The sequence below is a fragment of the Nothoprocta perdicaria genome, unplaced genomic scaffold (genome assembly GCF_003342845.1).
Source record: "Nothoprocta perdicaria isolate Ctin4 unplaced genomic scaffold, notPer1 scaffold_9, whole genome shotgun sequence".
NCBI lineage: Eukaryota > Metazoa > Chordata > Aves > Tinamiformes > Tinamidae > Nothoprocta > Nothoprocta perdicaria.
In genome coordinates, this window is record NW_020456198.1 from 2,667,098 (window position 1) to 2,691,686 (window position 24,589).

The following is a 24,589-nucleotide window of genomic DNA, read 5'->3' on the forward strand; positions in this document are numbered from 1 at the left end:
GCAAGAGTACTTGTACTCTTGCTCAGTTTTTAGTGGTTATTTCAGGTTTTTCACTTTCAAACATGTTTTTTAATTGCCAAATTGTGTGAAATATTTAATTTGCACAGAGTGCCCTGGCCCACAGCTGCTCACGGATGGATTTTYGGGGCTGAACATTAACCTTGAGGAGACACAGAGCCTCATCCAGCTCTGCTGGGATGGTGTTTACTCAGCCCGGCCATTTGGCTCGCCCGCTGGCTTCAGGCTCCAGACACTATCCCAGGGCCCAGGCCAACCTGTAGTTTTTCCCACAYGGATGGCATGAGGGATTTTTATAGGTTTGGCTTTCAGGGCTGACTTCCATGAAAACACAGTTCAGCCAGGGAACTTTCCAAAGAGTATATTTTAAAGCCTTGTTGTGAGTCAGTAGCTATCAGCCCTCTGCTTTTAAGTGCTGCCCTGAAAGGCCAGAATCCACTAGCACAATTTTCATGCAGAAAAACTAGTTTTTCTGTTTTTTGTATCTCTGGTTTTGTTAATTTGTGGATGCAAAACAAGCTGAGACACTTGATGGAGTTCACATGTGGATTAAAGTCCCTGACCGGGGCCAGCTGGATCTCATCGTGGCTTATTGGCTGAGTTTACTAGATCGTAAATGAGAAACCAAAACGAAACGAAACCGCACCTTCCGGTCATAAGTAAAAAAAAATAAATAAATAAAAAAAAAATAAAAAAAAAATAATAAAAAAAAAACCAGGGAGTCCATATAAGTGATCCGGGGTGGGTCGCAGCTCCCATCACATGCAGCCCCCCGCGCGCCCGTCCTCGCGTTAAAATGGCCGTATCCTCCCCAGCCGTCCCGAGCTCCCACGCGGTCAAGGCCGCCCCGGGCCCGGCGTGGGCGCCCGGGGGCCGCGTTTCCGCACGGGGCAGGGCGGAGACGGCGGCAGGGAGGGCGGCCGGGAGAGCGAGCGAGGGGGCGGGCGGGCCGGCGGCGCGCGGAAGATGGCGGCTCCGCGGGTTGGGGCCGCGCTGCGGGAGCTGGCGCTGCGATCMGCCCGCCTGCGCGGCGCCTTCGCGGTGAGTGAGGCCGGCGCCGCGGCCGGGGCGCTGCGGGGGGGTCGGCACCGGCACCCGGCCCCGCCGCCTCGCCCCCGTCCTTCCCGCAGCCGGCGGTGCTTCCCCTCTCCTGTGTTTGTTTGTTTATTCCTTTGCTTTCCTGCATGGCTAGGCCTTGCAAACCTCGGCGGGTGTGTTAAACCAACAGGAGTATTTCAGCTTAGCTGTGGGAATATTAGTTAAATAATAAGACTTGAAATAATTTAACAAGTAATTTAAAATTATTTAAAACAGATGTAGGAAATGCTTGCTCTCTCACATCTGGCAGACTCCTCTGCCCTGGGCTCTGCTCCTCCTTGGGGCAGGTGAACCGGGGCTGAGACATGTGGGGTTTTTCTTCACCTCTACTTTTCTGTTTTTTGGAATCATAAAGGTATGGAGGGATAGAACGATTTGGCTCATAAAACCTTGATTTGGAAGCTCTTGCAGGTGCGACAGGAACTTCTAATCCAGCTTGACTGGGGAATAGGGTCCAACGTTAGAAAGTTAGAGGTTAAAATGAGATGTGTACATTTTAGATCTGGTGTCTTTGGCCTCATGCTCCTTTATTTTGACCTTTTTGTCTGTTTTGCAGCAGTACAGGGGGCTGCTTTGGTCCCTGCTTCCAAACATGAGTATTCTCCCAGAAGCAAAAGTTATGGAGGGAAAGAAACTCCTTCCCAGCCCGTTCTGGTGCCGGGACCTGGTACCTTTCGCAATTCAATGCAATTGATCGAATGTTCTAGTTTCATCTGTTTCACATACGTGTATGTCAGTGCGTATCCACACAGGTGTATGCACACCTTTGGATCAGTAATCCAGGCTGTCCCGACGGTGTGTTATAAAGTTGAAGTATTGTTCCTGCCATGTGAATTTGTGTGACCATAATTCCATGATAAGAACTTGAGAAAACCTTCCTGGTTTTGTGTGCTTGTTTATAGCCATTTGTACTCATAGGGTGTCTAATTTGTGTGTTTGAGTAGAGCTCGGAGTCTAGATTGAGCTATCTCAAAGGTGTGCAAGTTGCTTCCATTGATCTGTTTCCTCCGTCCTTAGGTATACCCTGTGGTGGCTCTTCATGGATAGAGGTGGAGGTTGAGCTGTCCGTGCCCTATCATGGGTGCAAGGACATGTGGAGCTACCCGCTAAGTTGCCCTGTTGAAAGCAGTGGGTATCAGCTCAGATTCTCAGGAGTATTCTTGAGATTTTAAGATAGTTTAGTTTTGTCTCTTGTGCTCTTTATGAGCTAGATATTGGATTTGTATTTTAAATCACACTTTATTATTATGTCTTATATCATATTTTATTGTTTTTTTCTGAATGCTGACAGATATTGAGAATACCTCCCAAGATTTATGCTTTCCAAATAACCTCTCTTCAAGATGATGTCAATACTACATATCAACAAATCAAGTTCTTAATTTCAAAGTATATAATTTCTATTTAAATCATCTTCTCATCTTCCACCATCTCAGACTGAACTGCAAGCCATACTGAAAGTGTACAAATGACTTTATCAGCCAGAGAGCTTGGATTTTTGTGTTATAGAGTAAGGCATCTGAGCAAGAGATTTCTTCCATTAAAGGAATTGTTCTCATTATATCAATTGCTGTGTTAATTCAGAGCATAAATTGCATTGATAAAATGGAGTGGGCTTTTCCTGTTGATGTGGTTTGCTTTTCTTTCCATAAACAGTATCTTGAAGACTCTGTGTACAAAGTCTTACCAGCTGTCTGGTGCAGCRAAAGCTGCTCTAAAAGCCTCTGTGCTCTTTCCATGTTGATCAGGGTCTTCCATACATAAAAAGTATTATCAAGAAATAAACTTTCAAGAGTATTCTGTGATTTTTATCATCTTTTCATGTGTTTGCTCCATGTGTTTGCAAACCTCCAGTCTTGTAACCAATAGCGTATTTGTTAAGCTTAGCAGTGAGTAATTCTGTTAGTTTTTTGGTACCAGGAGACAACCTTAAATTCTTTTTATATTTTTTTTTGAGGATCATAGAATATAGACTTTGATCCTAAAACAGAACCCTCTGTTTTGGTAACACTGCATGAGATTTAAAACCTTTCTTTGACTTATTAGGGAACTGATGTTTGTATCTGCCGCGAGACTTTTTAACCAGGTCATGCTGTTCACTACTGTACTGGAACAAAAATATTTTTGAGCCTAAAGTCACTATTAACCTAGAAGAACACCCATTCTTCAGTGTAACTTTAATGGTGTAACAAATGCCACTTGATCTTATCACATGAAACATTTTTATCCTCCTGCTTTTCCTTTGGCTCCCTACCTTTTGGAAATGGTTATTTTTTTAAATTTTATTCTTGATAGTTTTGTGTTGTTTTTGTTGTTTATTATTTGATGCTGTTGCAGTTTAAATCTGACTGTTTCGGGAAGGTAAAATATTTTGGTTATCCGTAGTGCACATGGACAAGCACATTGAGCCCCTCTTACTGGAGCAATGATAGTGGAGAGCTGTGACGGGTGCTCGGCTCCAGGAGCACTGTGCAGCAGAGCTCGATCTTGTTGGAGGGCAAATAGGCTCCATTAAAGGCTGTTTATTTGAATAGAAGTTGACCTGGGCTCTTTGGGAGAGTGCTGCGTTTTCAAAATGACCTCAGATACAATGGATTGCAGCAATGAATAAGGAATAATTAAAACAGAATCATAGCAAAATGCTTAGGATATATCTTGAGATTTCTAATTCAATGGGCTGGTATGGCTAGCCTGTTGTTTGTCCCTATCCTCGCCTTCAAAACTGTCCTTATTCCTGCTGCAGCACTACCACATTTCATGCATACTCAAAATATACCAAAAAGATGGGATGTGGCACAATCTCTGTTTAAAAAATCTGTTGATTGCCTGTATAGGTTTGAAATAGAGAACTATGCAAGGTTACCCACAGCACATAGAAATAAACTTTCATATCAGGTCACCAAAGCTGTGTTTTAGTGCCAGACTTTCCCATTCCCTTCTCCCCTTGCCCCTTTGCCTTTATGTTAGTATAGTAAAAGTTTTTTGAAGGGTCAGGCTATTTTCCACTTTGGCTTTTCCTAGTTGATAATTTTGCGGTAATTTTAAGGTTTTACGCTTTGGGGCGGGCAGTGCAAGGGCTTAGTAGTTTTCACAAACAGCTTCTTTAGAGGCTTCCAAACCAAATAACTGTCAAGCCCTCTCAAACTGCAGACTCCTCTAAATGTCAGAGTGGAGCAGATGTTTGGCTTGCTCCTTCTTGGCAGGTGCATTAGACATATTGTTAGCAGATCCGTCTGGGGGATGGGAGAAAGAAATCACCTAATTTTAATTTTTGTTGCTTTTAAATGGTAGTTTTGTACTAGTGGACCTAGTGCCTGGAGAGCAGGGTATTTCTAGGATATATATATATATATTCCCAGCTTTATGTATGAGTAATATTGTACTTTTATGCATTCATTCACAACCTGTTGAAGCATTGTGTGGGTTTATTTGGATATAGGCAAGGAAATCCAACCTTCATGAATATGATGTCAGATGGAGGATTACCTGGGACACCTAAGTAATTAMACCTGGCTGTGGATACGTAAACTCTCATGATCTTAAGTTCCATATGGTTTACGTCAAGATGTTTCTTATCTTGCTTGGACTTATTTAGGTATTTAGGATGAAGGAGTATTAGTTAAAAATGAGGATAGACACACAACATACTTTTTTTTTAGGGATATTTGGGCAGTTTTCTTTTTTCTTCCGTTTTCCTTTCTGTTCTTTTTTCTGGCATGTTTTTTGTGTTTCTGGCTTTATTAAACTTTTTTATTCTTGTTGATGGACTGACAWGAAGGACACCATGAGGACTGTGATAACATGTTGAGATTGTTCTGGGAATACAAAAAGATGAGTATTTACCGTCTATTGGAGTTTGAATATTTCTTAGAGGCAGATGTTTTTTTCCACTATATGTTTTCTTTGGAAGGTTCATGTTCAGCTTAAGTTAGTAGTTTATTTACTTTATTTTATAGCGTTTAGAGATGTCCTATCTATTTTTCATGACCTGGAGACTCTCATATATGCCTGTTTGGGATTGCTTAGGCCCTGCTTAGGTTTGTTTGTTTGTTTGGGTGTTTTCTTTTTGCTGTTGACCATCCCTTCAATAAGTATCTCAACTCGTTATTACTTCTAGCAGTCTGATTTTTCTGTGTAGCTTTGAGACTATATTCTGCGGCTTTGAGCATATTCTCGAAGGACTGACTCCAGAAAATTCTTTCTTTTTTAAATTTTAAATATTCTTCACAGAAGAAGCGAGTTTCCAGCCATCTGTGAATCCATTAGCTGTGTATTCATTTCCCTTTTCCTCCTTTCCTTGTAGCATTTTAATAACATCCTTTCTATGTCTACACACTTTATCTGTGTAGCTGATTATGACAGTAACTCTGGAACTGGTAATTAAACATTGATCCATAATTAATCACTAACTGTTGATCCTATTTTAACTAGATAAGACAGTAGGAGTAGGCATGAAGTTAAGCAGRGAAGTTAATGTTGAGTATTGTGAAAAATTCCTTGGTAGTGGACACGTGATGTACTGTCGAAGTCTCCATTGCTCTCATGGTATTTACAATGGATTCTTCTAGAGAGTAAACTGTAAGCCAAAGCCAAGCCAAAGCCATGCTTTAATGTCATAAAGCTAGTGGTGTTTTTGTGTGTGTGTGTGACTTTTATATATTATTTTTAATTTGTGACATGATGCTGGTGTTGACTTTTTTATGAATGAAAGAAATTGACAAGTTATTTACACTTATTTGCTAGAACAACTTTTAAAATTCTCAGTTTAAAGGTTTAAATAAAGGTTTGACTATCACCTTTATAAGGTGATGGTTTTGGGAGAAAATCTGCCCAAATATTTTTCTCTTGCTGGTCTCATAGGTATCCTACACTACAAGAATCTGTATCCTGATGTTAAACTACTTTTTGCTGTATTTCTGTGATTCCTGATATGACATAAGCATCAAAACTCGGATCTACCATTGTGAATTGTACCTGGAGCTTTACATGTGGATTGGGCTGTTTCACTTAATGCTTCACTGAAGCAAAGCACCTATTTAATATGTTGAGCTTCATTATTCTTCCTGTGAGTTCATTTACCTTGTACATTAATAGTGCTTGGTGACGGGACAATTTCAGTCCATCCTGTTGTTCTTTAATTTGTGCATCCTGCTTTATTGATTGGCCCTAGAGAGCAGAGTAGTGTAAATGTGTCTCTATCATTTCTGTCTTCATATAATTAATGGTTTGCATTTTGTTTTATTCATAGTAAAAAGGTATAGATTCCTGTTTGCAAGGGAAGGACCAAAGGTTATATGCAAGTCCTTATCAGCTAAATTAGTTTGTAGAAGAGACATTATAAATGTTGCAACTTTGCAGTGCAGCTTTCTGCTTTTGTAGTGTAAATATGTGACTTTTTATAAAATGGTTGGGCACTTTAATAAATCTGGGGATGTGTCCTAGGGAATGTGGAGCAGACAAAATGCTGACCTTTGGTATGCAATGGACATGAATTCAGTTTTGAAAAAATTAGATATTTACTTTTTTTTGTGCTTAAACTGTAAATGGAAGAGTTTTATTTGAGAATGGGTTCATGTTTTGAGAGTATCAGTAGCAGCAACTTTAAAACACCCATTTGTATGGTGTGCATTTAGAATTCTTCTGGGGCAATAAGCAAGCTCATGGGAACAGGAACTGGAAAGAAGAAAAATGACAAGGTATTCCAGGAGAAGATTGACTCTGAGGAGTATGAGCAATGAGCAGTAGTCTCAATTTGTGTCAGTAGGAGAGAGAACTGACTACCTGCTTGACCTCTGGTGTCTTAACTCTTGTTCACCTGAATTCTGTGGGAGACATGAAAGACTTGTATGAGTTGTCAGGAAAGGAGGATTAAGGGAGATCTTTGATCCTGTTTGGTAGGTTTGTTTACTTGCCTGGGACTTTCTGGTTGGGAAGCATGAAGCAGCGAATTAAAAAATAAGCACATTTTTTGGACGCTGCTTTGCTTTTTCTGCATGTTCCTCTGAGGGAAGCATGGGCAAAAGAATAGCCTAATTTGACATCTGCTAATTTAGTAGCAGCCAAGGAAGCAAGTTACTGCTTAGCACAAAGCCATTCATACATAATATGGGTATGAAAATATGTGGGAAACTTTAGTTATGGAAAGAATTGCCTATGCAAGTTGTAATAAAAGCTATAGATAAGAGGGGAAAAAGGTACATATCTATGAAAATTGTCAAAATGAAATTAAAAGGAGCAGAACCTTTTATTGTACAGACTCTGCGCTTAACACTTTTAAGTTCTGAAGATGTCATCAGAAATTAATTTTATTTCGCCTTAAATTTGCTGGGTGCTTCAAGTGTGCCACCCCGAAMACGTTGAGGATGGTGAATCTAATTGAATTCTTTCATGCAGCGTCTCAGTCTAGATTTGTTTTTCAGTTAAATGGCTCAGATTAAAATTGTCTGAAGTGAAGTTAGAAATGGAGTGGAGGAGCTGAYGTGCAATGCTTGCTTTAAACATGATACAAAAAGTTATGTGAGAGCAGCTGGAGGAGATGGAGCTCTAGAAAGCTGCCTTGCAGGAAGAGACCAGGAGGTCCCATTTGTTTTCCTTTCTGCTCCACTGTCCCTTTGTCTCCTGTCATAGGATTGCAATAAGGTCAGAGGTCTTTCAGGTCAGAGCCTTTGATGAGCAGATAATGCTGTTCCTAGTGTTCTAGGCAAGCGTAACTTGGGTTGGAGGATGGCAGCAGAGTGAATTTCCAGTTTGAGTAATGGAGAATTAGAAAAGTCACCCACAAAGGAAGGAAAGATCTTCTTAACCTTTGGTTTCCTATTGAAGACACTTTCTTCCATCATTCTGTGTCAGGTTCTGACTTCCCTGGGTCTCTGCCTGGGAGGTCATAAAGCTGCCGTCCTTTCTCGTGTGTGTTGCTTTGAGTTTGCTTCATCTTGATCTGAATCAACTGGTCTAATTAAAAACAAGACTTACTAACAGGAGGGAAAGCAGCTTTGATAAATAGAATCACTTGGATGGGCAATTTGGAAGCATTTCYGACTGGTCAAGATTGGCATTTCAAAAAAAAATCAGGAGGTTTAGTTAGTATGAAGCATGCAGAAAATTCATACCGGGCATACTCTGGGTACCATACACATCATGTCTCTTAGTTGATGGTAAAATAATTTAAGATCTTCTTTCTGGCTTATTTTATGTGTAAAGCATTTGTTCACAGCTTGCATAAAAGTGTAATTAATCTTCTAACGAAATCAGAATTAAACATTTTATAAGATGAGAGCAAAAAATATTAATTTTCTCTTCAAGATGTCTAAAATAAAAGAACATTTCTCATTTATGTGGTGAAGATGGCTCATTTTAATTTTTTGACTAAATAATGTGCGTCACCAGCAATCTTCCGTTGTTTGCAAAGGAAGAAAATGTATTAAAGAATCTTCTGCAACTGATTATCCGTTTGTATGTGGCAATGAATTTATTTTCATCAGATACTTCAAAGCTCTCAGGTTTTTTAGGTCAGGAAAGTATGCTTTTCTTAAAGCTTTGAAGTTTTAAATAAGCAAAATAGACATAATTTGACTAAAATTAATTGCTAATACAAAAAATTGCTATTGACAGCTAGCCCATTGACAAAAGAAGTTGAGTCTGAATTCAAGCTTTTGTTACTTTTTAACCAAGCAAAGGCTTATTTAGAACCTGGGAAAAACTGATTCTTGGAGTGTAGAGCTCTGAGCATCACTGCTTCTTGGGTGTAGGTGAATGCACAATGAATCACCCTTTTAAGTAGTATTAGTCTTAAATAGTAAATAGAATTTTGGGTGAAGAATATGAGAGAAACTGGTTTGCAAATGCTTTTCTGAAGTACGCAGATCACACATTCCTTAACCAAGCAGTCTTGTAGAATTGGTTGCCCCTTTGAATGGACTAGTGGCTTTGGTTTGGGGCAAGTTACTTTGACATCCTATTTGTTACATGGTCTTGGGAATGCTATTCAAACCAGGTAGCTCTCCTCGTTTTAGGCTTGGTTTTCAAAGGTGTTAATGATTGACTGCTTATGTGAACTTTGGGTTTTTGAGTATATCCAGCACTGCTTAGTTAGCCTTTAAAGTCCGAGCAGACTCATCGGAGAACTGCCTCTTACCTTGCATCCTTACATGTGTGCTGTTCCTCTTGTTTGTAGATAAACTGAAGTCTTGCTACCTTCCTGTCTTCTCACTGTAGTTGTCAAAAACATATCCATGGACACCGAGACATATTGGCCAGGTGGTAACGGCTCGAATCTGCCTAACAGGATGGCTTGGAAGTAGGCAGCAATTCTGCTTTTCTGAGATGATAAGGATGACAGAAGGAGATCACGTCTGACCCTGGGCATGTTGCTGGTAGTTTACAATGAAGGTTAGTGGGTGGGTGAGTGTATTTACAGAATAGCTGTCAAAGTCCCTGTGTGTAAGCAAGCTGTGTGCAAGTTTCAAAAGTATTATCATTACCAAAGATTTAAAATCACTGCTTTAGGTGACTTATTTCAACTTCATTTTTGGTCTTTGTGTGAGAAGTTGTGCAATTTTTCTTGAGCTAATGACCTCAATGAACCCTGTAGTGTGGGAACACCAAACTACACTTCCCTGTGTCCAGGGGAATGCAAAGGTGAAGCCTGGGATCAATCAGTTTGCAATCAGACTGATTATAGGAGAGGAAGGAGTGCAAGGTAAAATCAAAATAACATGGTAGGATGGAARGGTACTAAGAAAAATGTGCAGGTTTCTTTGAAATAAAAAATTTTCTTGTATCAGAGAGCTAGCGGGAACATTAAGGAGAGCTATTAGGGGAGACACTTTAGTTTTGTTAAAATAACAATTGAGGTTTTTCAGTTGCTGAGTACATACACTTAGAGACTGGCAGTGCCTAAATCTTGTCATTTTTGCCTGCAGTATTGTGAAATAGTCTAGACATAATTGAAATACTTCTCTAATTGAAATACTTCTCTAACTTTTGGGAAAGTTCCTGTTTCTCATGTGTGTATTGCTGTGACTTGGGGTTAAAGGGACAGTTTCCTCAGTAGATATTGTTCCCATTTGAATCKGATCTTTATAGCTTGGTAAATGAAACTTTCCCAACTGTGAGTAATATGCAAACTACTGAGTCATCTTATGTTTCTGTTGCACTTGATGCAGTGCAAGAGAAGGAGGAAAGAGAAATAAAATGGTAAGAGCCTCATGAGGCCCGGACCACTCTAGAGCTGATGGATGTTCTGATGTTGCCCCTTCCCAGCTGAGGATGCCAGCGTTGAGAGAGGGAAGAAAGTGCTGAAGCAAAAATCAAGAGTGTGTTGAAGTAACGTTACGTGTTTCTGAACAAAGAATGTGTTTATTACAGTTAAATATATTTTTACAAGATTTGTAATGCACTGACTCTGTATGTCAGAGCGCCCTGCTCCTGCACCATGTTCACAAGGATCAGAACTGGTGTGTGCAGGTGTTAAGTCTTCTGCTGCAACCATAAGTTTTTTAGGTTGATACAGATCTGAAAAGTTGTTCCTCTTCAGAGGACCAGACTTGAAAACTGTTCAGGCCCATGCTTTTAGTATTCCTTTAAATAGTGTACAACATATTCTATTTTAATTTGTTTGAAAACAAAGCAGTTACTTCATGATATTTTATGGTACTCATCAATACTGTCTATTTATCTGTCTAATGAAAGTTCAATAAATTAACATAATTGTTTAACAAATTCTCATTCTCCTGGTAATTGGTGACTGCCTGTTTCTCAAAAGCCCACTGATATCATGCTGTCTACAGGTTGTTAATCTGCTGTTTATACCCTTGATTTATTATGTTGCAGTAAAATGATCACTACTGTTTTGTGATTGGGGGGAACAAAGAAAGTGTTTTCCCTTGTATTTAGTCATCTTATCCTTTTAAATTACCTTCCCTAGCCCATCCATTAAAACATCTTCCTTTCCGAGAATTGACATGTTACTGGTTGAGGAAAGCACTTTTCCTTTATTTCTTTGATGTCTGTCACCATCTTGATGTTTCCTGCTGTGATGTGCTGTAATTCCTGCCTTCCTATCTCTGTTTTGCAGYGACTCCTACGGAAAAAAAACCCTTGCAACATGACAGGAGAAATTGGCTTTTCCTTGAACTCTGTGAAAGTCGTTGGGCGAAGATTTAACTAAGCTCTTGTTTTGTTTGTGTGAGCTAGCATTAAAATGGTGATACAAACACCAAATGTAATAATAATAAAACACTTAAAACGTTTTAAATTATAGATTTCAGAGCTGCAGCTATTCTGAAGTGTTGTTCTCCATAATGATTTCTGTAGTGAATCCGAGTAATTGATTTAGAAATCATTTGGCTTCTCTTTCAAGCAACACRAAGCGCTCTGCTGTTACAGAGGCTGTATAACATGGTGAGGATATTGCACCCAAAATGGGAGAATCCTGGCGAGGTTTCCAAACTTGCATCCGGTGCAAAGTCTCCAGCTCAGCACAACTCGTCAGCAGTTTTCCTGGATTTCAGGAATGTGCTGGGAGCGATGGCTCCATCCCTTGTGTGCTCTATCCAAAGGTCGCTGAACTACCTATGGATTGAGTTAGTTAAGCTTTTCCTCCTGTGCAAGCAGGACTTAAGGATGGATTCCTGCTCTTGAAGGCTGCAGGATACTCAGCCTTGGACAAGCTTATTGTGTCACTGAAAATCTTAAGGCAGCACTTGGTGAAGATTTTCCAAAAGTAGGATTTAATGTTAGACTTCACTAGCAGGATTTGTTCACTCCAAGTAATCCTTGGGAATAGTGACTTTAAGCAGAAGCAGTTGTCYGTTTCACTCTTTCAAAACTTTTCCAATTTGTTAAATTGAAACGTAGGCTTTTGAAACTCTTGGCTGTCCTCTAAACTGTGGGTAAMTTTTATAACAATTTTGGAACAGACTATCCTAGCAGTAATACTTTTAACTGTATTTGTGCTTCTTTGGTAATGAAACCTATAGCTTATTGTGTATTGAAAGAGAATAGCTTGAAAAAGATATGTATGTTAAATAGGTAAAGAGGCATATAGTTTGCTAATAATTACCCACATGAACAGCTGTCTGTAGCTTTATTTAAATAGCAATGTGATGCCTTTATTTTCTTTCCTACTCCCTTTTTTTTCTTTTTATTATTTGGAAGTTGAGTAACAAACTTTAACAATTGCAGCAGCAGATCTTACTCTGAAAAGTGAGTATAYGGTTCAGTAGCATAAAACAGTAAATTGCCCTTACAGTTTATTGATCAAAATGTTGTAGCTTTTAAAGAACTTTGAACTGCAATCTTCTTTTTTTCTCTCTCCTTTCTTATGAGACACACTGCATTTTATTGCACAAGATATCGTGTGCAGTATTTTAAGTAGTAAATTTGGAACCAAAGGGCCTGTAACTGTTAACTGGAGTCTTTTGTGTGTTGTCTTTGTTTTAATCCAGTTAAAATGAATTACTGATTATAGGAAAAAATAACACAACTCTTTTTAAGACTTCTTCCAAACTGCATGGAGAAGTCAGTTGTGTGGTGATTTCTGGCTGGTGTCTGTGCAGAAGTAGTGATAGAATTCAAGAGGGGAATAACCTGGGAATAGGAGATYAGAGTCAATAATAACCAGAAATTCTTTAAAAGTAGCTGCTACTTTAATTTCTCTTTTACTGGCTAATGAAATAATAAATAAAACAAATATAACAAATGTGTTTAGAGGGTTGAGAACTTCATTCAGCAAGAATTTTTCCAAATTCTTATACTTAATTGATTCTTTTTATTGCTGTCTCTCTTCTGTTTTTGTTTCTCTTTGGCTGGCTGCTTTTGAGTCTCACATATATATGTGAGTTCTGGGAATCGTCTGTTTGTTTGCATTTCTATCACCTTGTGGTCACTTTTGTATTTTTTGTTCTGTGACCCAAAATGTATATGCTTACAACTTGTTATTTTGTTTGTTTTTTTCATTTTCAAGATGATCTTAAAAGAGTAGTTGTCTTTGTGGATTCAAAGCTTGTGCTTTATTTCATCTCTTTTGTTACTGCTGTATTTTGCTGTCTCTCCTAGACATATGGTAGCTAGTCTTCAGGTGCTTTAAAGCAAGCTTTTCATGTTCTTTCTCTTCAGAGCTTTTAATATGAACTTTATCTCTGTTCATTTCTTCAGTGTATTAGATTCTGTGTGCTCTGGTAGGCTGTACCAATTCATTCTGCCGAGTTGTTTATTCACAATCAGGAGTTTGTATTTTGTGAAAAGTTGTGATTGAAAGTTTAAGTTGGTGTTCAGTGAGATTCTCTCTTAGAATCATATGATACGGAAAAGGAAAAAAATACATGCTTACCAGTGTTCCATTTGTAGTCTTTTCTGTGCCAGCATTTTTTGGCCACATCTATTTTGTCTCCCTTAGGATGACTCTGCCAGTTCTTTCAAATGAATTGTTSTCTCAAATCTGTGTTCCTCAAACCTGTCTCTTTCATGAATTGTAGAAAGAAGAATCTCATATTTTCTTAATACTGTTTTTCTAATACTTAGAGCAGCCCCCTATGTCTGTGTGTGTAGATAKATATACTGAGATGTTTGAATTATATAACCTATACATGCAGTAATGATTTTGGAATATTCTTGGGGAAGGTTTGGAGTAGTATCTGTCATACAACTGGAGAACACGTACCAAAAGCATGCAGGAGTATGGCTGTGGATGGGGTTTATTCCAGTTCTGTTTGAGCCATTATCTGGCTTTGTCTGAGAGCTGAGTGAGACCAGAAGTGGATGGTGGTCCCTGGAGGAGAAGGGACCACGTTCTCCAAGGAACAAGCAGAGCTGCTTCTGTTCTGCATGTCCCCTCCCCATGGCCATCATGTCYTGGGAGCTCAGGAGGTGGCTGCCCTTGGTGGCTGCTCTTCACGGCCCATCTTGTGTAAGAGTCTTCCAAAGGTTTTATCACTTGAGCATTGTTGGTTTGAACTCACACTGCGGACATCAGTCCACAAGACTTGTGCTGCACTGCAGGTCCTGTAGCTACTTAATCCTTCCCCAAACAAAAACTGGAAAACAAGTCACGCTGAAAGATTCTTTTGTTGTCGAGCAACAGAAGTCTGGCACTACTCCTGGCATTAAGAATGAGTTTGCTTGAATATTTTCCTTTTAGAATATTTGGTTTAGGTGAACTTGTTAACAAGTACATGCAAAACTGAGAATTATTGTTTGGAATGATTGGTAAAAGTCAAATTAACTAGTTTTCAAAACCTTGGTCACTGTGTTCGCTATTAGCTGATGTAGTGAATTGTAGATGCTTCTATATGAACTATTTGATTTTATATAAAAATGCATAAGAATTATGAGGTTTAACTGAGCTTTTTAATACAGCAATTTTTTTCTATGCAAAAGCAGCTTGACATGTGACTCAAATCAAGTGGTTTCCAGTAGATATAAAAGATTGCCTACTATAAAAATTAAAAATCAGAATCTATAATGTTTATGGATATTTGACAGATGGGCTAAGAATGCTACCAATCTTGGTGTAGACTTTTGATTCAAACCTGCTTTTTTGTTAACTAACAATTGAGAATTAACCTTTTTATTGAAGACAAAACAGGGCATTTGAGTACAATTGATTATTTAAATCAAGATTACTTACTTTCTGATTTGAACTATAATTGTTGATTTTGTTCATTTTGATCTAAGTCAAGCAAATTTGACTAAAGATCCAAGCTTATTTTTTTAACCTCAGTCAGATTTGTGAATTTCCTGTTGATAGAGAGAAATGGAAGGAGACACAGGCCTTACCAGGCAGATGARTATCTTGGATGTAGCTTTTAGCTAGAGCAGAATGGCTCCAAGTCAGCTAGTCTCATCAAGGTGTGCATTACTTTTTATTCCTTCCCCCTTTCCTTTTCCACAGTTGCTATTTTATAGTTGCTTTAGGCTTGTTCTTTTATCTGCTGCTCCTTGAAGCTGGAAGGTGGGCCTCTGAAAGTGGGTTTTAATCTTATAGCCGAGATAAAACAGCACGTTGGTAGACTGGGCTGTCTGCTCAGATCTATGAAGTGACAGTGTGTGCTCACTAGTGGCGCTTCTCTGCGGGATGCATGTGTGAGTTAATTGCATGGGCATTAAATGTTGTGAAATATAGCACTGCTACTTGTATATGCATGTGTCAGGGATGATATATTCAAAAGCCTTCATAATAATGTTAAGGTTTATGAGAGAGACTTTGGATAAGTGGTGAARGACAAGTGTTTATGAATGTAAAACTAATTTTTTCTCCAGTCATGATAAAAGCTGCTTTGTAGCTTGCTAGCCAAAAGCTCAGCCTACAGACCCAGTTTCCAAGTTCCCTGTCCYTGCTTTTCATCTGTGGTTTGCACTGGCCTTCAGGGTCCCTCCAGGTGYTAGTTCCCTTTGTGGGAATGACCATGAAGTAACAGTTTTTATAGTCTACCTGAGGTCTTATAATAAGAAAACAAATTAAATTCAGAGATTCAAAAATATGTTAGATTGTGATCCTAAATCTGAAGGCATTGCATAAAATGAATAATGTATTGCCTCTGAATACCTTTGAGAAATAAAAACATACTATGGAGCTGCAGTAGGAATGTCACGTACAATTGGAGGTGGTGTAATGTCAGGATGCCCTGTGGGTATTCTGTTCTTCGAGCGTGTTTTACCAGGTTACATTTAAAGGAATTTAAGATGCATCATGGTGAGCTTGTCACTGTTTTGTGGAGTTGCTTCATTAAGAAAATATGTGGCTCTATGCTGTACAGGAGGGTTTGTGTTGCTGTGACGCGTCCATCTTCTATGTTCTGTTTCAAAGCAAGTAGCAACAGGTAGAGCTTTCCTTTGGTATAATGGAAAATTGAAAACTAATATTGAGATTTGTGTTACTGAAAGCCTTTAGCTTGGAGGCTTTATGCTTTCAGTATAAAGCTGCCTTAGAATTCTTTTTTAATCATGCTGTTAGTAGTAGTCGAAGCAATATTATAGTAAATCCTCTTTCTCTGATGTTTTTACTTGTTTGGTGCTGGCTTGCATAYAGTATGTCTTCATGAGAAATCAATTTATTTTGGCTTCCTGCCAGTAGGATAGCAATTCATCTCTACATATGAGAATAATCTTTTGCCGGTGTAAGTTGTAACTGCCAGGAATCAGCAATACTTTCCAGAGTAATTTTTCAGTTTCTTGATTTCTGTGAGTGACTGTGTTCAGTCCTGAGTTGTTAGCACAGATACTACCCAATCTGAAAAGATGAGTAAAATGTGAACTAATTTATGTGTTAGGTCTATGCAAGCATAAACTTTTTGTCATAGAATACATAGCAATAGTATTTTCAGAGATTTGTGTTTGGCACTTTCAGAAAAAAGTGTCAAACAAAAAGTATTTTTTAAACARAATATTTATTTAAAATGAGTGGAAATGTCTTTGCAGAGCTGGTCCTAACATCTCTCCTGCAGTTTTTATTAATGTAAAAGCACCAATGCATTATGAAAGTTTGCATAATAACAACAGGGTGTTAACTTAGCAGCTACTTWATTTGTGCTTCTGTTGGTGTGGAGAGTGTGTCCTTCCTTTAAATTATTCAGTAATGAACTCATCCCTTCTGCAGYGCCAGTATGCAATATGTTTGCCTCCAAGACAGGTACATGCTGCACTTTTGTGTGTAAGGTTTCCCTATCTCTGTATCGATGAAATAAACATTGGCACCTGCAGGCATCTGACCTGGCTTGTTGGGAGAGGGACACAAGTTCTTCTCCAGCGGTGGCTGGGCTTGCGTGGCTGAAGGGGCTGTGTGGGATTCTCCAGCAAATATACCTAGAACTGCAGCCAGCTAAGCATAGGTAACGTTGCACTGAAATAATGCACACATTAGTATATAGTGTTTCTTAAAAGATGACACCAGTTCCATTTGAGTTGTTTTTCTTTTCAAATATGGAGAAATAAATGTAATATCCGTCTAAATTTTATGGGAGGAATAATGTAAAGTTTAGTGTAAATAAGGAACATTCAGTGTGAAAAATGCAGTTATATTTAAAAGAAGTAAATGGATATTTTACCTTTTCCTTGGAACAGTTATTTCTAACTGCTAATTTGAGATAACAATAAGGATGAAGAGCTCTGCTGACTGTTTTATAGACTGTTCATAATGAGTATTGTGTTTTTCCCCCTCTCTTTTAGGCTGTGCAATTAACCCCTAGACGATGGCTGAACCTGCAGGAGTACCAGAGTAAAAAACTAATGGCAGACCATGGGGTTACAGTTCAGAGGTTCTTTGTGGCTGATTCTGCAAATGATGCCCTCCAGGCTGCTCAGAGACTGAGTAAGTTGACTGATGATGGGAGGAAACTGCTTCACTAGATAGCAGTCTGGAAAAAAAAACACATTGCTTTCTAATAAATTGATGCTTATTGTCAAGGTTTGAGATATTGTCCAAACCACAAATACTTTTTTCATTTCRTATGTGAAGAACAGTTGATAACAACAATATTTTTCAGAGCTTTGTTTCTAAAATGTCTTGTAAAGCACCATGTAGCATGTCTTTATAGTCTTTAATTAACRTTATTTATGTCACTTTGGATGCTTCAGAGATGAGCGTTAAACTACAAATGGTTTCTTAGAAGATTTTTGTAGTGTTCTATATGCGATTATAATTTAAGATGAACTTGCCTGGAAAGATATTTTCAAATAAAGACTAGCTCTTTTAAAAGGCAAAGGAAGAGGAAGGTTGCAGAGTTTCCATCCTTGGAGGTATTAAAAAATAAAATAGAACAATAGATGTGGTCCTGGCTGCTGTAGCTGACCCCGCTTTGTGCGGGAGAGGATGGACTAGATAGTCTCCAGAGATCCCTTCCAACCTCAACAATTCTGTGAATCTAAGAAAGAATAAAATGTGTGAGGAAAACCAATTATGTATGCAGTGTGTTTATCCATATGGAGAGAGAGAGAGAGAGAGAGAGAGAGAGAAGGTGAGTTATTTACCATTACAAAAGGATTTGATAATGTGATTGGGAGGCAAGACCATGCTTCTGGAAGTTCTTGTAGGCTCTCTGATAGCTTGTTCCTTTTAGTCTGGTGTATATGTAAGATGAGAATTTGGACAGAAATTAATTTATGTAATACCTATTTTCCCAAAAGTTAACCACTTGTTTCTGACCATAAGCAGGGGGGAAGTTATCTTTTTAATTTATTAGTAGTATTTTGTTCAATTTCCTCCTTTCATCAAACTTTGTTACAGAAGTCAGAGGACAAATACCACTGTAATGTAATTGTGTAATAACAGTAAGGTTTTTTGGTTATGTCTTACATAATGCAGAAGTGACTTGGTTAAATGTGAGTAGCTGAATAGGATTAGCTTAATACCTTGTTACATCTCTGTAACTTCCGTAAGGTGATATGCTTTTCAATAATCAAAATGTTTTTATGTCARCTAGACTATTTGAGAAGATATTTCAAATAACGAAAACATAATTGCTATGCTTAACAAATGACCCTAATAGTAAACTGAAATATGCTGGCAAAAAGTGAAGTCATAAAACGAAGAAATGTGAATAAATGGTGATTTTTATATCCAGGTATGAAGAAACCCTGCAAAGATCTCAAGAAAAGCTGACTTAGGCTGTGACAGGTTTTTCACAAATTTTGCAGCACTTAAGCCCACTTGTTCATAACTGAACTTATAAATGGATTGGTTTGTCCAGTAGCTATTCTGGATCCCTATAGCTATTGCAGAAATAAATTATTCTGTAAAAGTCAGTGAATTTGTTGTCGTGTGATGCCAAACTTATTTTAAAATAACTCTGTACCTTGCTCATTTTGCACATCACAAAAATACTGGTATATAGTAAAACTGTTAAAAATGAGGAAAAAAATCAAGTAAAATACAAATTTTTGTAATGTTGGACTGACTTGTTTATACTTGGAAGCAAAAAAAAGTCTGGAGTAACTTGATTCATTGTGTATTGCTGCATTTGAGCATGGAGCATTACTGGGCGTTAAGGAATTATGCTTTGCAATGTGAAAGTGGTTTTGTGTTGAAATGATTGATGTACTCTGATACACAAAGTAATTAACATCATGCCTCTAACAAATGTTGTGCTGTCATTGTGCTCTGAAGGCTCAGCATCARGAACACAAGCTTTTTGATACTGTGGTCATTGTTTTTCAAAGAATTTTTTGGATGTATTCTCTTTATGATCCTGCAGGCTGCTAGGAGCGCTGTCCCTCAGTTTTCTGTGCAATATGCCATGTCTTTGGAATCAGAGAGGACCAAACTGCRAAGTAAAAAGCTGAGCAAGACAGAAGGATTTAAGCTACAGGAGACACAATATATTCCAAAAYAAAGTAACTAAAAAGACATCTTTGGGATGCTCTTGCTAAACAAGTCTTACTGGATAAGAGATGGTAAAAGAGTGGGTCAATGACTCTTGCTAAGTCTTATTCAAAAATAAGRTATTTTAGCTACTTTTGTGACACTRCAGCTCTTAACTTTCACTTGTGTAAATGAAAAAGATCTTTGCTGGTATATTTTTAAGGTAAAAATGGAAGATAGTCATCACAATTTGAAATTGAGATGGGTTCAGCATTTTTGTTGTGACAAGAAGTTCTTTAGGTAGATGTAGCAACCTGAATTCAGGAAAAGCAATATTTACTGAGGCAGTTTTACAGCATTATCRTGGACAAGAATCTGTATATGATAAAGGGGGACAGATGAAGGGATAGAATCTGCCTGGATATTGAAATCTGCACAAAGAGTTCACAGAATTCACATGATTTTGTACAGTCTCACCAAATGCTGCAGGCTGGAAAGAGCCCTGTGTCATACTGCAGTGCCTGGAGTCAGCAGTATTTCTGATGCTGGGTTTGCTGTGGATGAAGGGGAAAGAGGTGGCAATTCCTCCTGCTGGGTCGTAGATGCCAGGAGATTGGTATTGCATGTGATTTTGAAAAGGTTTACCTCTATCTGATATTTGTTTTTTGTTTTATTTGTTATTTCCACTACTGCTCTGTATTTAAGAGTACATAAATTGAATACACTGAATATTAATTTTCTCTGAAATATGCTTCAGAACTTATCAACGGTACAAAAGGCAGTCTAGGAGGAATTGTAAACTGAGCTAAAGGATTTTTTTTCTCCTTTAAGATAAGGCTGGCAGATGTTAAGAAAATTAAAATGACATCATGAGTATTGAATTCAAAAGAAATTGTGCATGGTAAGGAATACAGAATTAGGCCCCAAGGAATTCATAGCTTTTTACGTGCTAAGCAATTTTGAGGTGCAACTCTTGTAGAGAAGGCAATATTTATARAATACCAAGAAATTCAGTTACAAATGCTTTCAAGTTTCCTGTTAAAATTGGTAAATTTTTCAAAAGCAGAAGGATATTGTGCTGTTTTGCTACAACAGTCTGGTGTTGCTTGATCTGCCTTCAAAAGCAACACCCCTTGTAAACAAGCTCTTGCAGGTGTAGTTCTGTTCTTTAACAAAGAGTAAAGTGAAGTATCTGGTAGCGGTGAGAGATGATCTGTTTGTTCCTGTATGAATGCATGAATATTTCAGTCTGATTCTCACTTAATGTTGTGGTCCATCTGGTYCTGAGTTATCCAGAGAAGACACTTTTATTTTTCTTTCTTTTCTACATATTGYAGCACTAAAATAGCAGAAAAAGATATGCATAAACATACCTCTGCTGTTAGATGTGGACACTTTCATTGGTGATACTGGACATACGCAGGGTGCATCATTCCCTTGTATATTAGTCTTTGTGTGATATAGAAGTTATGGGATCCAACATTTTAAACCATATCAAGCAGGTGAACAAAGCTAAGAGGAGCTGCATTTATGCTTGTTCTCTGCTGTGATAGAAAACTAGRGAAGGTTAAAAATGCTCTATATTCTGAATGAATGTCAGGAGCTTCACGTGTGCTGCTTCCTCTGCTCTTTCACAGGAAGAGTAAAGAGCTGTCCATTGCTACTTAGGGTTTCATTACATTTAGGCAGTCATTCAGATGCAGTGTTCACACTCTATCAGAGAAATGCAATTGAATTGCTTSCAAGGCTTTTATTCACTCTTCTTTAAAAAATGTATAAGATATAGTCTCTGCATATCCTATTTCGATTGCCTTATGCATGACAGATCTCATGAAACTGCTCCCAACTAAAGGCATGTGTTTTCTATCACTCTGAAGAAGTTGACATGTATTTCATAAAGAACAAGAGGTTTATTTTAACTTCTTTCTATGAGGRCATTTACCTGTCACCTATTACTCATCTCTTTTTGTTTTTATTTTTTGTTAGTTTGAAACATTCTCAGGTGATCACTAGTCTCCCTCCTACTTCTCAGCATGCTGTGTTTTCTTTTTTTTTTTGCGTTGACTATGCTTGTTCTTGTATGGAAGAATGTTTTAGATCCCTTATATCAGAGATTAATTTTGAGATAAGTTAGAAAAATCATTTGAAAGCAGCATGTGTGTAGGAGAGATCAGAAGTTAGACTTTATCTTGGTAGTGTCCTTTTTTTGAGGAAATGCCRGTGGTAAAGTTCTCACTTTAATCTCATTTTTAATCTCATTTAATCTAATCTTTCATGTTAGGAAAAGTGAAAAAGATCCTTGAATTTGACATTTCTAAGGAAATTAGAGAAGTAAAATTAGGTTCTCTTTTATAATATCAGGAAGGGCTTTCCTGGGAAGGAATATCCTGTAAAAAGACCAGCCTTGTGTTGTTATCTCTAAGTAACTTATTCTATTTAAYRTTGAATTTTTGACCTTATTAGCTGCWTAGCTGATCTTTCTTACTGTTGTCATGTGCTTTACCTACATTATTCAATTTCTTTTCTTTCTCTGTAAGGATAGGTAGGAGGTGAATTGTCTCATTCTACCTCTGGACCTGGTAGAATTTTTTTCTTTGCTATTTAAGGTGTTGATGTCCCCACATGCCCCCAAATACAGTTTGTGTCTCTGTAGTCTCTGTGCATATTGAAGGTGCATGCAGTCCCGTATTCCCTTTGCCAGTCCCTCCAATAGGAATTTGTTTGTAGCAGGAGTTTGAACTTGGCTTCACCTACGCTGTGAAAGAGTGGAGGACAAAGTCCCAAGACTAGAGGGAACTCGCATTTTCATGTGACTTAAACTCCGCTTTCATTATGCATTTCAAAGCTCTACAAAACTCACCACTGTCACTAGTTTTAATCTCGTCGTAGTTTGTCCGTTTTCCAGTTTCCTATTCTTTGTTAGTCCTTTCCTCACTGTACCCATTTTGTGTTCTATCTCTTCCCAAAGACATCTTCCATCCTGTACTTTGTGATCGAGTCTTTTGTGCTAAACAGGCTGTTATTTCTTACCCTGCTTGCAGCTAATTACTGCAGGATTTTTATTCTGCTAAAACCCACTATATATATGCAGGCTCACACTCTTAGGCATTYTTTCCCTCTCAAGTGCTTTGCTTAGACCATCAGTTACTTGATCTAGAATCTTTAATTTCTTACTACTGTGTTTGCATCAGAAAATGGATAAGGATTGTTATCCCTTTTAATAACCTTTTTCTCTGCTGTATCTGCTTTGCAACTGTTTATTTTTAAAAAATCTTTCCAGTTATTTTTTTTGTTCGTAGTGTTAAATCTTCTGTCTGAAAATGGTGCAAAAAAAAATCAACTTGAGAGAATTATTAAAGGTAACACTCTGCATCTTACTGTTATTTATTTTTGAGAGCTTTCATAATATGTCACTAATCTGGCTTATATATGGCATCTGCTGGATGAAAAAAAGCAGTCGTGTAGACTTGGGGTTGGGGAAGGTGTTTGAGAGTGATTTTCACTGAACTCTGCTTTACTAAGAATTTTGTTCGAAAGCCATGGGGAATTTACTGTGATATAGCTAAAGTGCAAAGCTGGAGTATAGTAATTACTTTATACTAGGGCTTCTTGTGAATGTTCATTTGCTATAAGATGGCTTTTAGATGCTTTAGCCTAATCTGCTTTGGAAGCTAACCCACACAAAGGCAGGCACTATGGAGAGTTCAGGTTTCCAGGACCTTGGATATGTCTTAAAATACTTATTTCTTGTCTTCCTTTTTAATCCTGTAGTTCTTGCTTGTTCCTCTTCCTCTTCTCTCCTGTATCTTATACTAAAGTTTTRTTTCACAGAAGTAGATATTGCTGAGAAGTGGTGAAATTTTAAGCAGAGCAGCATTTAAGAAATGTGATATCTTTGGTAAACTCAGTATGGGGTCTCTCACATAGCTTTATGACATGCCAGATTCCTCCTCTTCAAGTAAGTAATGATTTTCCACATAAACCCTTGGCATATGTGAAAGATGGGCAGCTGATCTAACTGCACATGCATGTGTGGGTAATGGCCACATGTGTTGTGCCCCACATGCCAGAAAATTTGGAGAAAATGCTTGCAGTTTGCATAACTATGGTCTTGAGGTTTTATTTTTTTAGAAACAAAGTTAATAAAAGTTATTTTTTTCAAGGCTTATTGCTAGCTATTGTTTTGTTTCACATCCAAACTTTTAGTTTTCCAGTTAGGTTACGATTTTTTTGTTTTAGGAATTTTACATATGAAAAGTCTTTGAAGGAACCTGTGCCTCCTGAGGACTCGCAGAAATAATTTTAAATGCATGGTTAAGAAAAGCAAATCTGTTTTTGTTTTTCTCATCTGTTCTTTTTGCTGGAAAATTACAATGCTGAGTGTGAGTCAGTAGGTGTAAGCTACAGGCTGCTTGCAATAGTTGGGTATTTTATAACCATTCCTTGTCACCAGATGTCTTCATATTCAATAGATTTATAGTAATATGAGTAATGGCTGGGGGGCTAACAAATCAAAATCTCATTTCAGATGTTTGACACTAATGTTGTGCTGACTTATTGTTCTCTGTGTTGAATTTCTGATCAAATTACCAAAATAGCTACTTAGAAGTAACAACACAAAGGGAAAAAAATACTCCAGACATGAAGTACTGAATTTTATATCTTGTGTGCTACAGAGAGGGGTAATTTACCAATTTTTAGCTTTGTTAAGTGTATTAGTGGATTTTTTATAAAAGAAAGATATGGCAGAAGCTGTAGATTGATATGGGAATTCAAAAATTTATTAAARATGCAGCATATCACAAGGAGGATACAAAGTGACTGCATTTATTCCAGACTTATGATGCTGTATTTTGTATATCTTCAAGATAGTTTTGCAGCTGCAGAACAGTAACCAGATGCATAACTGAGAAGCAGCTGCATGAAACTTTCATTTTTTTTATGCCTAAAATCACAGTCATTAGGCACTTTATGTATAAGATAGGGAAAACTAAATAACACTTTCTCTGCAATCCTAGCAGCTGTGTAAAAGAGAAACATACTTTCTGTATTATTTAGATGGTTATGTGCTTTAAAATATTTGGGGGCTACTCATTGAAATAAAATGCATATTTTTGTCTGCTACTTTGGTTTGCTTAGGAAAGTGTGTGATAAAACGTTTTTAATTTGTAAAAAAAA

General features: G+C 37.8%; 1 protein-coding gene across 1 annotated transcript in view; it reads left to right on the top strand.

Annotated features, from left to right (window-relative positions):
• Window positions 1–1,002: 1,002 nt before the first annotated feature.
• SUCLG2 (succinate-CoA ligase GDP-forming beta subunit) overlaps window positions 1,003–24,589 on the top strand; it is an 86,514-nt gene continuing 62,927 nt past the window's right edge. Inside the window, exons 1-2 of the mRNA XM_026052515.1 lie at window positions 1,003–1,059; window positions 17,281–17,422. Coding sequence (XP_025908300.1) covers window positions 17,341–17,422 — 82 coding nt within the window. The 5' untranslated portion in view covers window positions 1,003–1,059; window positions 17,281–17,340. The remainder of the gene's footprint in view (window positions 1,060–17,280; window positions 17,423–24,589) is intronic.